The following is a 15,484-nucleotide window of genomic DNA, read 5'->3' on the forward strand; positions in this document are numbered from 1 at the left end:
ACAGAGGCATTTGTCGACGCCATCCGACTCCCTGAGGTGCAGCGCTTGGTCCGTTTTGGGCGTCCTGAGTCCGTCCGCGCCGCCATGGCGCTCACCATCGAGGCGGAATCGACTTTGTTGGCCACGCGAGGGTCGCCATCGTCTGCCGCGCGCACAGTCTCGGTGCAGTATCCTCGATGGGCAGTCCCTACAGTGGCCTCTAACCGACGCGGGCGTAACGACACCGGCACGACCTGCTTCCGCTGCGGCCCGAGGGGGCACTACGCGAGGGACTGTGCTAGCCTTCCGATGTCAGAAAACGATTCGGCGGAACGGTGCCCACTGAGTTCCGCCAAGTCCGTCCCCACACTCCTTCATTCTCCTTTTCCCCTCCTTTCGTCGGCTTCGATAACAAATGAAGCTCCCTACGTACTCTCGACGTCCCTCTGCTTGACCGGCACGTAGAGGCCTTGGTCGACACCAGAGCGGCTGTCTATGTGCTGGACAAATCATTTATTGTTAACGAGCCCCACCGGCCTCTTCCAGCCGCCAAAACGCGGCTCTTAGCTTTTAACGGCGCCCCGGTGGAGCAAGTCGGACGTGTCATCGTCAATCTGACAGCGCTCGGAAAGACCCTCTCCACCGAGTTTGTTGTAGCAGACAGCCCTATTCGGCCAGTAGTCCTCGGGTGCGAGTGGTGCCAGCAAGCCGGAGTCGTCCTTAATTTTACCACAACAGAACCACGGGCGAGCCGAACTCTGCGTGGGCCGGGTTGGCTTAGCCGGATTTCTAGTCTTGGTGTCGCCCTGTGGCAGTCCCTGGTGTCGGCGACCAAGCGTGCCTCAGAATCTGTGCGTTACCTCGCAACAAGTGGCCACGTCGAGTCAAGCCGATCGACGTCACTACCGTGACTGTAGCGTCCGCCGTGACTCTGCCACCGGGTGCGGCAATGTGGGTGTATGCCAAGCTTGACAGTCCGATCACAGCGGACGTGCTGTTCGAACCCATCCAGTGTTCAGCTCCAGCCCGTGAGATGACCTCCCCTCGAAGCTTTCTGCCTGTGCTCAAAGGAGAGGCCCACGTATTTATGCTTAACATCAGCTGCACACCTCTCGTGCTAACTCCTGGCACTCAATTGGGTACAGCTCCAATCCTGAACTCCGGATCACCGGTTGCGTCTCTGCAACTTGAAGCACCGCCTCAGCACCCTCCAGAGCCGGCGGTCCTACCATGGAAAACATTTAACTTTGGCCTTACCCTCACCGACGCGGAGCTTGCCTCTTGCTGCTCGAACATCGCAGTTGCTTGGCTCTAAGCGCCGCTGAACTCGGGTGCACTTCCTAGGCCCAACATCGGATCAACACCGAAAACCGCGGGCCCATTCATCACCAACCTCGCCGTGTAGCGCCAGCCAAACGGAATCATCCAGCAGCACGTATGCTGTTGTATCCTTATTTCTTGTTTCAGGTCTCATCTGAATCAGACACCACATATTGGCGACGAGGATCAGTATCGAAGCCATGTCACTCGGGTGTTTCCCAGCAGCGCCCCCTTTCTTGCCTGCACCCGGTGACCCGGCTGTGACTTGGCAGCAGTGGAAACGCGTATTCCTGAATTTCCTGGAGGCCATTGGCGGCGATGAACTGAAGCCGAAGCGTTGCAAGGCAATTCTGCTAAACTCGCTCGGGGTTGAAGGCCAGCGAATATTCTACAGCATCCTTGCACAAGGAGCAGACGCGACTGCGGACGCCAAGGCCGAGGAAAAGGTGGACCAGTTCAAGGACGCGCTTGCTGCTCTGGATACGCATTTCACGAGTGCTACGAATGATTTGGTGGAGCGGCGCCGGTTTCGCCAAAGACGACAACTGCCTGGTGAGACATTTCAAGCATTTACAAACAGTCTTCGGGACCTTGCGTCTACTTGCAATTTTGGCAGTGCTACCGATAGCATGATTCGAGACCAATTACTGGAAGGCACTTCGTCACGAACAACCCGTGAACGCATGCTTTATGAAGGGTCTTCGCTTACATTGCAGCGTGCTGTTGACATCGGGAAGCAAATTGAGCAAACACAACAAGAGCTCGGGGAATTCGCGCATAGCACTGTGAACAAGATTCAAGATGTGCGAAAAAAGTCAGACTCTGAGCAAGGAAGTTGCTACAGGTGCGGCTCGTCATCGCATATGGCTAACTCGACTGCATGTCCGGCGAGGAACAAGCGTTGCCACTCTTGTGGAAAAATTGGTCCCTTTTCAAGCATGTGCAGATCGAAGAAAATGAAATATGCCGTTCGAAAGCCCGAGAAGGCCAACGCCGTCACGGTACTTCAAATCGGTGACCGTAATGCGTCAGCGAAAGATATTCGAGCCAACACTTCCATCGGGAAGATAAGATTGTCGTTGATTGTCGACACAGGCGCTACAGTTTCTTTGCTCAGTGAAGAGCACTACCACAAATATCTAGCCGACACGCACTCATTACGACCGCCGACTGCCAATTTGTGTAACTATTCCGGAGAACAAATCAAGTTAAGCGGTTGCTTTCTTGCTGACGTATTTTACAAGGGAAACAGAGCCAGTGTGCTTTTTCATGTCACAACCAAGGGCACTTCGCTGCTGGGGCTTGAATTGCTGCCAGGTGACATGCCCTGATTCATTGCCTTCAGAATTTACGCACCAGTTTGCGCACTTGTTCACGGAACAGTTAGGGCACGTGAAAGGCTTTGCTCACCATGTTAAATGCCGTTCATCTGTGAAACCAGTCGTTGCGAAACTCAGACGCCTGCCGCTCACGCTACGGCAACAAGTATCGGTAGAGATACAACGCCTGCTGGCCGAAGATATAATTGAACCTGTCGACGCAACGAAGTGGATTTCACCGATCGTCGTTGTGAGGAAGAAGGACGGTTCAATTAGGTTGTGTGTGGACCTACATGAAGTGAACAAGGCAGTAATTGCCGATGCTTTTCCTCTTCCACATACAGAGGAATTACTTCATGAACTAGCTGGAGGAACGTGCTTCTCTAAGCTCGACTTAGCATCGGCATACCACCAGCTAGAACTGGCTCCGAAAAGTCGGGGACTAACCACCTTTATCACACACGAAGGATTGTTTCGTTTTAAGAGAGTGTGTTTTGGCCTTGCATCTGCCCCTTCAGCCTTTCAGAGAATGATGCAGCATGTTTTGAAAGATTGTAAAGGCGTACTTTGTTGCACTGATGATGTGATTGTGTGGGGCAAGACACGTGAGGAGCACCACAAGAATCTACACCAGGTGTTAAAACGCATTGGTGATTCAGGTTTGAAGCTCAACCAGAAATGCACATTTGCTGTTTCAGAACTATCCTTTTTAGGGCATACGGTGAGCTCAAAAGGGCTCACACCATTGCAGTCTAAGGTTGACGCTATTGTCAAAGTGCCTGCTCCTCACGATGTTGCCACTTTGAGGTCATTTTTGGGTCTCGCTGGTTACTATGCTCGGTTTGTGCCGCGATTTGCTGATCTCGTCGAGCCGCTTAGAAGGCTCCTGCGGTCTGGTCAACAGTTCACGTGGGATGATGAGGCTGAGCGTAGCTTCCAGCTTGTTAAGACAGCTTTGTCTTCAAGCCCAGTCATACAAATGTTTAACCCAGACCTTGATGTAATTGTTACGACAGATGCTTCTGATAAGGGTCTGGGAGCCGTTCTTCAGCAACGCGATGGTGACAGCATACGCACGGTGGCCTTCGCATCACGTGCCCTGACTCCTGCTGAGCGGAAGTACTCCGCTGGGGAACGTGAGGCCCTTGCTTGTCTCTTCGCGTGCGAGTGCTGGCACGTCTACTTGTGTGGTAGAAAATTTTTGTTATGTACAGACCACCAGGCACCGGTGACGTTACTTTCAGCTGCCGGTACAGGACGCCGACCTTTGCGTATATCCAGATGGTCAGCTCGACTTTTGTATTATAACTTCGACATAGAGTACCAAAAGGGATCGCAAAATGTCGTGGCCGATGCGCTTTCACGCCTACCTCATGACTGTGATTCGCAACAGACAATGCAGGAAGAAATTGTGGCCGTTGTATCAGAGTGCCTAACAAAGGAACGGCTGCAGGCTGCCACTGCTGCAGACAGCACACTGCAACAGGTTGTTGTGCACGTGGTACATAGTTGGGCGCCTAGAAAAGCTTTGCCAGCAGAAGTAATGCCGTACTTTAACGTGCGGGAAGAGCTTTCTGTCGTCGATGGCCTTTTGATGCGCGGCGAGCAGGTAGTTGTTCCGAGTGAATTAACCTCGCTCCTTGTTGGTTTTGCGCACGAAGGTCACCCAGGAATTGTGAGAACGAAGCAGAGACTATGTGATCTTTACTTGTGGCCGCGTTTGAATAAACAGGTAGAAGAAGCAATCCATTTTTGCCATATCTGCCAGGCCGCGGACAAGTCCGCTAAACCGTCGTTTGCACCGTTGCAGCCAGTGACGTTTACAGCGCTACCATGGCAGAAGTTAGCAATGGATATAGTGGGACAGATTGGCTGGGCCCCTTCAAACTGTAGGTACATGATATCGCTGATCGATTATCATTCCAAGTGGCCTGAGGTTGCCTTTTCATCTACAGTGACGTCACACAGTGTGGTTGATTTTTTGCAGACTGTGTTCAGCAGAGAAGGCTATCCGGAAGAAATTGTCACAGGTAATGGGCCTGTTAAGTTCGCAAATGTTTGAAACATTCTTGAGAGAGAGGGGTATTGCGCATCGTTGTTTTTCTCTGTACTATCCACAGGGAAACGGCGCGATTGAACGGTTTAATCGCGTGCTGAAAGATTTCATGCAGGTTGCCCGATTGGAGCAACGGCCCCTCCAGGCTGCTGTGGTTGACTATCTCGGCATATATAGGTCGACGCCGCATGCGACAACGGGTGTGTCACCAGCTAAGTTGCTCCACGGGCGCCAGCCAAGGACAAGACTCAATACAGTGGGTTTGCCGACAAGAGAGGGTGGCCATGCCGGTTCGAATAAAAATGTTCCTGCTAGGGTTAGGACAAAGCAGATGTATGCAAAACAGTATACGGACAGGAGGCGAGGTGCGAAAAGACCAGCCTTTAGAGTAGGGGTCTTCGTTCGTGTATGCAAGACAGCAGACGGTGGGAAAGAGTCTGTAAACTACACGGAACCTTTCAAGTTTGCCGGCAGAAAAGGCAAAAATAGCTTTTTGATGAGCGACGGTCGTTGCTGGAACGCGTCTAAACTAGTTCGGGTTCCCTGCAATCAATCGCAGACAATAGAACAATGGGCACGGGAATTGCCTCATCACTGCTCGAGTACCGCTGGGCCTGAAAGCCGCGCAGACGCTGAACAGGGTGAATTGTTGCGATTGCCGGAAACAAGGGCTGAAGTTAATGAAGAAGTGGTTGCTCCTTTAGAGGATTCGGTGGAGCAACCTTTGCGTCGCAGCACTAGGGTACGCCGACCTGTAGAAAGATTTGGGTTTTCTTTACCTGAACAATAAGTGTTTAGTTCGTGTTATTTTGGTTGTTGCAAATTACTATGTTGTATTTTTCTAGCGGGAGGCGATGTTGTATCCTTATTTCTTGTTCCAGTTTCGTTTCTTTCAGTGTAAATATCGTCCTCGTCATTCAATATGATTCCCTATATAAGTGGCTTCACTGTGACGAATAAAGGAGGGTTTTTGCATACTGCGCTTGCGTGGTCCCGTGTCATGCATCTGGTCTCAATCAGACACCACATATGCGACATGCTTGACCAGGGAATCATTGCCCCGTCTTATAGCCCTTGGTCCTCCCCTGTAGTCCTTGTGCGCAAGAAGGATGGAACACTCCGCTTCTGTGTTGATTATCGCAAGTTAAATGCTATTATCACCTCGACGTGTAGCCTCTTCCCCGCCTCGACGATGCACTTGATCGCCTGAAGAGGGCCCATTATTTTTCCACCCTAGATCTGCTCTCGGGCTACTGGCAGGTGCCTGTTCACCCCGATGATGCGAAAAAGATGGCTTTCGTGACTCCCGACAACCTTTACCAGTTCAACTGTATGCCCTTCGGTCTCTCGAATGCTCCGGCTACCTTTAAGCACCTCATGGACCACGTCTTAGGCAATTAAAGTGGACTATGGCGTTGGTCTACCTGGACGACTTAATTGTCTACACGGCTACATTTGAAGAACACCAAACGCGACTCAAACTCGTCCTCGAAGCCCTTACCTCTGCTGGGCTTCGCTTAAGACCAAAGAAATGTTTCTTCGGTTTTGCAAAGGTGACGTACTTGGGTCACGTTGTGAGCCGACATGGCATCCGTCCCGACCCTGAAGAACTAAAAGCGCTTACGATTTACGAAGCTCCCACCATTGCCAAGGAGCTCAAAAGTTTCCTTGGATTTGCTTCGTATTTCCGTCGTTTCATTCCGGACTTTGCCAAGCGAAGCGCTCCGTTGACCGCCCTGCTGAAGAAGAATGCAGCGTGGAGTTGGACGCCGGTCCAACAGCTCGCGTTCCTTGACGTCAAGCACGCCCTCCTCAAGCCTCCCACGTTGGCCCACTACGACGAATCGGCCCCCATTATCCTCCACACGAATGCCAGCCAAGATGGGCTTGGCGCTGTCCTTCTGCAGGAAGACGAGTCTGGTGACCACAAAGTTCTAGCTTATGCCAGTCGCCAGCTTTCCGACGTAGAGCGCCGCCGCCACTCTTCGGAACTCGAGTGCCTCACCGTTGTCTGGGCCGTCGAGACGTTCCGTCCCTACCTGTACGGCCGTCATTTTACCATAGTCACGGACAATAGTGCTCTCACTTGGCTGCAGTCTGCCAAACACTTAAATGCCAAGATTGCACGCTGGTCACTGCAACTTCAAGAGTACGATTTCACCATAGTGCATCAGCGCGGTTCTGCCCATCAAGATGCCAATTTCCTTTCTCGCCACCCTTGTCCCGTGACGGCTTTGACGGATTTCACGACTGCACGAACGCAAGATCCCGACATTCCCGACATTGCGGCCATAGTCCAATCCCTTGGCACCGCCGCCGGCGCAGGTCTCCGTAAACTGCGCCGGGTCTATCAAATTAAAGATCTCTTGTGTCATGTGAGGCGGCTCTGTGGTCGACCACCCGTGTGGTTGCCAGTGGTGCCAGCAACACTGCGGTCGCAAGTCTTGCGCGGCCTACACGACGCTCCCATAGCTGGTCACCTTAGTCGCGGCAAGACCTACGCACGAGTGTCGGAGCACTTTTGGTGGCCTAATATGTCCAGAGATGTCAAGGAACACGTTGCGTCCTGACGTGCCAATACCGGAAACCGTCCACACGAATAACCAAGCCACCCCCGCAGGCTTTTTCGCCGCCGAGTTCACCTTTCGAACTGGTTGGACTGGACCATTTGGGCCCATTCCCGAAGACGTCCGCCGGACACAGGTATATTCTGGTTGCGATAGACTTCTTTTCCAAGTGGGTCGAAGCACTGCCCGTTCCAGACACCTCTTCCGCTCATGCCGTTTTGTTTGTGGAACAGCATCTCGTTCTTCGGCATGGTGTGCCCTGACGCCTCATCACGGACCGTGGGAGCTGCTTTATGTCCCATGAATTTGAACGAGCCCTCCACTCCTTCGGCACTGCGCATTCCACTACATCCGTCAATCATTCCAAGTGCAATGGCCTCATGGAGCGTGTTAACTGCACCCTCACGGATATACTCGCCTCATACGTGGCTCCGCCCCACAGAAACTGAGATCGTTTTGTTTCTGCAGCAGCTTTTGCACTCAACACTGCGAGGCAAGAAACAACGCATGTCACGCCGTTCTCAGTCGTCTATGGCAGAACACCCTCCATCCCTCTCAACGCGCAGCTGGGCCTTCCCCATGAGACTGCGTCACCAACTGACTCCGCCCAACGACTTCGTTACGCCCGCCTTGACGCTCAGCGCAACCTTCTCACGGTTCATGCGCGTATCACCACCACTTCCCTCCTTCCGGTCCGGTGACATGGTCCTCGTTCGCTGCACCATCCGCGCGACTGGCCGTGCCACGAAGCTCATGCCCCGATACCGCGGCCCTTACCATGGCGTTGAACGGCTCGGCCCCGTGATATACCGCCTCGAAGACCTCCCCGAGCATCGACCATGCGGTGTGCACCACATTTTCCCGGAGCATGTGTCAAACATGAAGCGATATGTGATATGGCGCCAGCATTGACTCCGACTTAGATACCAGGTCATCACCACTACTGTCGTCGCCTGCTGCCTCATTGCCCTCCCCACGAAATGCCGCCCCATAAGTGGAGCGCCTGCAGCTGCTCACCGCCACTTTCTCCCCCCCCCCCCCCCCCGTAGAAAGATGTTACGACGCGTGCCGAGGAGCGCTGCGCCAGAAAAAGAAGAAGCGCGGGAAGAGCGCGAGACGAGCGCGCGGCACCAGCGTGAGGGTTAGAGAACAAAAAAAGAGCGCCGGGGCAAGTGGTGTTTGCCTGGTGTCCTCCGTTCTTCTGTGTCTATCTCTAGGCGGGCACAGCGTCCCACAACAATATACCGTCGAGCCCACTTATAACGATACCAGTTATTACAATATATCGGCTATAACAATGAACAGCCATGTCACCGTCAAATTTACTATGTATCCAATAGTAAAAAAATCCATTTACTACAATGATGGGTTGCCGCACTAACGGTTATAACGATTAAAACCGGCTACTGTGACCCAGCTTCAAAATAAAATACGCGTGATTCCGACGAAAACGTGAGCGTCCGCAATCGCGCAAAGCGAGCGCATTTCACTCCGCATGTCACCCTTCCAACCCTCGAGACGAGTGGACTGCGCCCACGATACGAAGAGGGGAGAGCACTCCGTTTCTCTACCCTTGCCCCCCTCCCCCTCCTCACCTCCGCGCTCCGTCACATGGTCGCGTCCCCGCCGCCGTCCCGCCCGACTTCAATGACCGCATCGAACGCCAAAAGAGGAAGGTTGCATTGGTATTGGATAATTGCAGTGTGCATCATTCCATGCCAGAGCTTTCCAGCGTGGAAATCTTCTTCCTTCCGCCGAACACCACTTCAGGTTTGCAGCCTATGGATGGCATTATCGCTAATTTTAAGGCCCTGTACCGCCGCCGCGTCCTGAACAGGTTAGTGCTTGCCATGGACATGGCTGCGCGGAGAAGTGATGAGCAGCCTGATTTTAAGATTAGCCTACTGATGGCAGTTCAGTTCATCTTCGGTGCATGGTCAGAACTCAATGCTTCGACGGTGCAGAATTGTTTCAGGGAAGCAGGCTTCGTTCGGGATAGCACGACTGCCGCGGCTGATGCTTGCGTAGCTCCAACCAATGAAGGGATGCCAGAACTGTGGTCTGCGCTCAGCAATGATGCATCGGGACTGGATGAGTTTCTGCATGCAGATGATGATGTAGAAACGTCCGAAATCCTCACTGACGAGGCAATCGTGGAAAATGTGCGAGCGGCGGGCAACGACAGCGATGACGACGACGACACTGCAGATCAGCCTCTCCAAGTAGTGTCCTCACAGGAGGCCCTGCATATGATTTATTCCCTCTGGGACTTCGTTTTTTCAAGGGGCCTTCCACTTGAGCACGTCGAACAATTAGATGCTCTCGAGACCAATGTTAATAAGCTTTCTATGAAGCAAGCGAAGCTCACGGACTATGGTTTTTTTGTTAAGTAGTGGACAACTTTTTTTCTGCTTGAATAAAATTTTTGAACCTTATGTTGACTGCATTTTTTGGCAAACCCGGTTATAACAATTATTGGTTATAACAATAACATTTTCTTGGCACTTGAGTATTGTTATAAGTGAGCTCGACTGTATATACAGCCTGGTTACGTACAAAATTGCTTTCCTAATTTACCAAATCATTAGCAACATCTTAAATTTGTCAACTGTATTTATTTATCCCTCAACCTGCCGGGGTGGCACAGTGGTTACGGCACTCGACTACTGTTCCCAAGGGCGCGGAATCAAATCCCAGCCTCGGCGGCCGCTTTTCGATGGAGGCGAAAAGCAAGGCGCCTGTGTGCTGTGCGATGTCAATGCACGTTAAAGAACCCCAAGTGGTCAAAATTTCCGGATTCCTCCACTACGGTGTTTCTCATAGCCCGAGCTCAGGAAGAGCTCGTCATTGACATAAATAAGCTACACACAGAGGCCTATGACATGAGTCACAGCATTGTGCTACAGTGGTTACCGGCTCACTGCGACATCGCGGGCAACGACTTCGCCGACGCCGCTGCAAAAGAACTAAAAGATTCCACAAGGACAATTTCAGTACCATTCTCACGAAGAGATGCAGCAAGACTTGTAGCAACTGAATCATGGCGATTGCAACGCTCTCTGTGGTGTGACCCGAACCATCAATATCGACCTCTACACCGAATAGACCCCACTTGCGTCTTTCGAATTCCTCCCAATTTGAACAGGTGGCATCGAAACTGTCTACACCGAATCCGCTTGAATGTGTCATACACAAACTACTTCCTACATAAAATAGGCATAGCGAGCAGGCCTCTGTGCTCTACATGTGATGTGTGTGAAAATTTTGAACATTTGGTAACCTCCTGTCAACGGTTTACTGCACATCGCAGGACACTGCGCAATAATTTAAGCTTACCTAAAGACACAACCTTGCGCCTTGAACATGTCCTGGGTCCTTGGTGCGACGGATCGTCTGCTGCGCGAGCTACCAAGGCTTTACTAACTTTTCTGAAGGACACAGGGTTGATTAATACCCTTTAAAACTCATCTGTGTGTGATTATGTGTGTGTGAAAGTTAACTTTTCTTAAGGACACAGGGTTGATCAATACCCTTTAAAACTCATCTGTGTGTGATTATGTGCGTGTGAAAGTGTGTGACACCGATTCTTTTTTTTTTTTCTCATTTATTTCCCCTCCCCCCACACACTCTGTCACCCTCAACCCTCATCAGGAGTAGCATGCTAGGCTTACCACCAGGCAGACATCTCCTGTTGTCATTAAAATACCTCTCTCTCTCTCTCTCATAGCCCGAGTTGCTTTGGGACGTTAAACCCCACAAACCAACCAAACTAACCATTTGTCCCTCACCGCGCACCAACAGGTCTACTGTATGCCATCAGCTCCTCCTCCCAATTATACACAGCAATTATGGACAACAGAATTTAGGGGAACTCACCTATGCAAAGGTCTCGATTATAATTTTCAATTTTTACCTATGCTTCGTGCTTTTCAAAAACAAGTAAAACTTTTTCTACTTAGCTCGCCCTAGTTTGTAATTTGTTGTGTTTGCAAATGTTGGTTTTAGTGTTTGAACAGTTGTGTCTACCTGATTCCAATCATGAGGGCTGGCAGAAAGCTCATAAAAGCGATGGTTGGCATATTCTCGGATTGCCTTTGCAGCCTGCAGTTGAGGTTTTAGCTCTGACCAGTTACCATGCCTGAATGAGGCCCGGGAGCTTACTCGAATCAACGTGCCTGAGACCGCACTGACAGTATGAATTATGTCCCAAGTAACGGAAGCCTCTATGGTGCAAGTCTTTGAGGAAGCAGCCACCACATTTGGTCTTCTCTCCGCATTTTGAACGCATGCAGATATGCCATCTTATGGCTGAGGCATGGCTGTGCGCGGTTTGACTTATTCCCGGATAATGGGCTTTCTTATACGTAGGCCAGCCAGTTTTTATTGGTCATTAAGGTTTGAACTACCAAGCTGTGATCTATAGTAACTTGAAAATTAGTGCAATGAAGATTTGTGTTGGTGTATACTAGCCAAATGGAGAGAAAAAAGATCCACGCATATGAGCCAACAGAGCGTGTACAGTATAAGCAGGCACCATCTTTGCGTAGGCAGATAGATCCCTTTCAGTTCTGCACCTGCAGGCAGTGTTTCCTTTGTGCCAGAAAAGTGCACTTTTCGTTGTGCCTGTGTTGCAGTACTGGTCGCGCTTCGTGTCGTGATTATCTGCGCATTTTTAGTTTACAGACCATGACAGCATAAACTATTTCCACTAAGGAAAAAAGGGGCATCTCCGATAACTATTCGCTTTGGGCAGAACAGTTACTTTCGTGCATGTTCATTTCACCATTTGGTTTTAATGGCTGCAGACATACGTGCACACAAGGACTATCATTGCCACAGCACATAAAATTTTATATTTTGGCTCAAGGAGTGTTGCCTTGGTAGCAGATATATGCTTAATATGCTCATTCCTGCTTCCTCATTATCGTTTTAGCAACAAGAGACATGCCATCGTGAAGAAATAATGTGAGACTTCTGACCGTCAATGTCATGCAAAAGACTGTTGGCCTTACAAAGGACGCACATTTGCCACGTTAGTTCAATTGTTTTTGCTGCACACTAAAATGGCACTATCGATTCATAGTGTCCCCCCGTTTAGACACCCTTTTTCTCCCATAGTCAGTGCAACGTAGTTTGCAAAGCCTCCCCATCTTCTAGCCAAGTCAGAGGCCAACAACAGTAGTCCGTGCGTGGGCAGATATGTATTCCTTTATTCCTGCACTAAATAAACAATCCATGGTAAAGTGCTTACATCAGCTGATTTGCATGGTCTGCACCCTCCGTGTCTTTAACTCTTTTTTTCAGACTTCTGCCACTTGTGATTTAACAAGGAGAGAAGATTACGAAACATGCACAACATTATTCCTGGGGGCGCCTGCTAGATTTCAACATCGTTGATTATACGATATCCCCTTCCTGAAAGTGTTGCACATCCTGCGTGTTGTTCTCCATGCTGTCTGTGCGGGGTATCGTTGTCACCCAGCTACAAAGAGAAACGGATCTCTTTTCTCTGTTATGCCAGTACCTGCTGGTAGTTAATACGCATGGACATGTCCAGTCCTAGCGCAATTTAAAAAAATAATAAATGACAGACACTACCTAAGCAATTATTTTCATAATTTTGTGCTCGTGATTAATGTCCGACAGCCCTTGCTACTTGTAGGTCGTCGATTATCATTGATCACACCAGCACCGCTCTGACATGTGCACTGCAGCTGAGCATGCAGAGAAAAACAGGATATTTGCATAACAATTAAATGTGCACAGCTACTGCAGTGTTGCCATACACAGAGGTGCAAAGCTGCTTTCGGGGGGGGGGGGGGGGGGGTCGAAAACTGAGGCGTGCACCATCAGCAGGCAGTTTAGCCAATGCCACAAAGCCCATGCTTAAGAATCAAGCAGCCCAACTCACACATCGGTGAAGGAGTGTGGCTTGAGCATTCCCTCGGGCTCAGCAACGGCATATCGTCTGGGCGCATTGGATAGCACTGCACACAAATACACCATCCATGTCTCCTTTTCTCCAAAGGGCCTTCACACTAAATGAGCACCAAGTGGCATTCCAGAATGGCATGCAAGCAAGGTAAAGACATGTGATCATGATTGGGGGAAATGGAGTAGAAGAGGAGAAATATAATTTGTTCGCTTTCAATACTGCGTTAGGAGGAACCTTCCTCAAGTGAAACCATCTCACGAGTCGCTCCTAAACCCTCAGAAAAACCTCGGGCAACCCAGTAACAGTGAACAATGAAGAGGGACTCACACTGGAAGTAGACAGGAAAGTCGTTGATGTTATACAGTGTCAGCACCTGCTTGTGGCTGTCCTGGTGGTCTACAAAGAAGTCAATCTGAGACGGGCACACCACCACAGGCATGCGGCCCCCCACTGGGGCGTGCCGGCCAAGCTCGGTGGCCATCAGGGGATGCCCCCCTTCTCCAGATCACCTGCATGTACGTACAATCTTTCTTGCTGTTTGTGGGGCTCAAGCTAGCCACCATGCTCAGGTTTTTTCACAATCTGTCAGCCATTTCCTTTACTCCTGCACTTGGAGCCTTATCTTTTTAGCCACCAATCTTTCAATCACTTCATTCACCTGAACCCAAATCATAGGAAGAGCAGATGGATACTTTAGAGTAAAAGAGTACAGGGTCTTGAATATTTGAGGCCCGGGTTTAAAAAATTGAAATCTACTGCACTAGTCGAGCTGATATATCGTTCACAAAGTACCAAAATATGATCTACGTTGTTTGATAAGTGATTCAACATCAGTACTTGCACAGATTTTTCGGAATCGACGAAAAACTGCTCTCGGCGGCGTGCACAATTTCGAAAAGCTGTTTTGACATGGTCTGTCGAGCCAGACCATGTCAGGCCATCTGTCGAGCAGCGAGGCAAGCAATATATCCGCTCGACTAGTGCAGTAGATTTCGCATAGAAATTTTTTAAAACCTGGGCCTCAAATATTCAAGACCCTGTATAATTTTTCCTCAAGGTACATGTGATAAATTTTTTTTGTAGGAGCATGCTTCAAAGCAACTGCCTCTTGAGTTATCCAAAAAAATTCCTTTTTGAATTGCTTCTCCACTTTAGTTCTGCTCTGTTTCTTTCCCACAATCCTTACTTTCTGCATTTTTCACCTGTTGTTTAACACCTTACTTCTCCATGCTTGCTGGTTAATTTCTTCGTTCTTTTCCACCTTGCCCATCTGTTATTGCTCAGGTGTTCCTTACATAATATTGTTACGCCATGTAATGGCTCGCTGAGGAGTTCGAGCAAACAGAGGGGAGAGGCAGGTGTTCATCCGGGCTCTGAACCGTCTGAACCTTTCATACGCTCAGGTCTAACCTGTATTAAACTATTTCATTCACTATATTTGGCACTAGGTAAAAACGACCTGGATTCACCAGTGCACTGTCGCAGCTGCCGTGCAGCAAGTTTGTCACCTTTATCGTCTCAAGAGTCCCTTGCAATGGCTACCACCCCAGTGATGCTGAAGAAGGAATGACCTCGTCCCACCAGTGAGAGCCGCATAAATTTCACAGCAAACCTGAAGATGAGGTCGAAGAATGGCTCCAACATTACGAAAGGTGCAAAGTACAACCACTACTGCCCACCTGTACAATGTTGTTTTCTTCCTTGCTAGCATTGCTCCGACTTGGTCGAACAACCAGTAGGAAAGCCTCATGATCTGGAGCCAGTCTGTTGAAGAAATCACTAAGTCCTTTACAGATACGAAGAAGGAGCATCAACTTTTGCAGAGAGCCCAGTGAGACAGGCATGTGATGTACTGAGGAAGTGCTGTAGCTGTTACGCTGTGAACTGGCAGAGGCAGGGTAGGACACAAAGGGATTGAAGAGGACCTGTATAACTTCCTTATTTCGCGAGACTCTCTTGCTACGGTTGCAGATGTCATAAAGCACGCATTTGAGGCACTTGAAGCACGCTGGATAGCACCCAAATTCGGACACCTTTCCAATGTAACAGCTGTCACCAGCATCAACATCCCGTAGCCTGAAGACATCGCTTCCATCGTCAGGGGGATTGTACGCAAGAAGTTGGCTACTGAGCGGCAACGTACACATTTTGATCTACCTGACCAACAACCACCGAGGTCTGTGCCATCATGAGAGCAACGTACGCCATGGAATGCAAATAACAATGAGCCATCTTACAACTACGGTACTGAGCAGATCCAGCAATCGACCCTTTCTTCTAGTAGCATCCATCCCACCTGGATAAAGTT

General features: G+C 50.0%; 2 protein-coding genes across 10 annotated transcripts in view; one reads left to right on the forward strand and one right to left on the reverse strand.

Annotated features, from left to right (window-relative positions):
- The window catches only part of LOC146201343 (motile sperm domain-containing protein 1), a 130,397-nt gene that overhangs the window by 98,303 nt on the left and 16,610 nt on the right, over positions 1 to 15,484 (reverse strand). For 8 of the 9 annotated variants that reach the window (XM_084595786.1, XM_084595787.1, XM_084595781.1 and 5 more), the window contains 2 exons: positions 13,504 to 13,685; positions 13,153 to 13,228 (listed from right to left, as the gene is read on the reverse strand). In XM_084595786.1, the coding sequence (XP_084451912.1) occupies positions 13,153 to 13,228; positions 13,504 to 13,657 (230 nt within the window). In that variant the 5' untranslated portion in view covers positions 13,658 to 13,685. Of the gene's footprint in view, positions 1 to 13,152; positions 13,229 to 13,503; positions 13,686 to 14,855; positions 14,941 to 15,484 lie in introns of all 9 variants that reach the window. The other variant, XM_084595780.1, reaches the window with a different exon arrangement.
- On the forward strand, positions 1,500 to 2,812 carry LOC146201345 (uncharacterized). The gene has a single exon (XM_084595776.1). The coding sequence runs from the start codon at positions 1,500 to 1,502 to the stop codon at positions 2,628 to 2,630; it is 1,131 nt and encodes a 376-aa protein (XP_084451902.1). The 3' UTR covers positions 2,631 to 2,812.

This window comes from Amblyomma maculatum, chromosome 2 (genome assembly GCF_055883805.1).
Source record: "Amblyomma maculatum isolate TAMU_Amacu chromosome 2, ASM5588380v1, whole genome shotgun sequence".
Lineage (NCBI taxonomy): Eukaryota > Metazoa > Arthropoda > Arachnida > Ixodida > Ixodidae > Amblyomma > Amblyomma maculatum.

Excerpts from the sequence above, each read along its gene's own strand:
- LOC146201345 (XM_084595776.1), top strand. The coding sequence starts at position 1,500 with ATGTCACTCGGGTGTTTCCCAGCAGCGCCCCCTTTCTTGCCTGCACCC.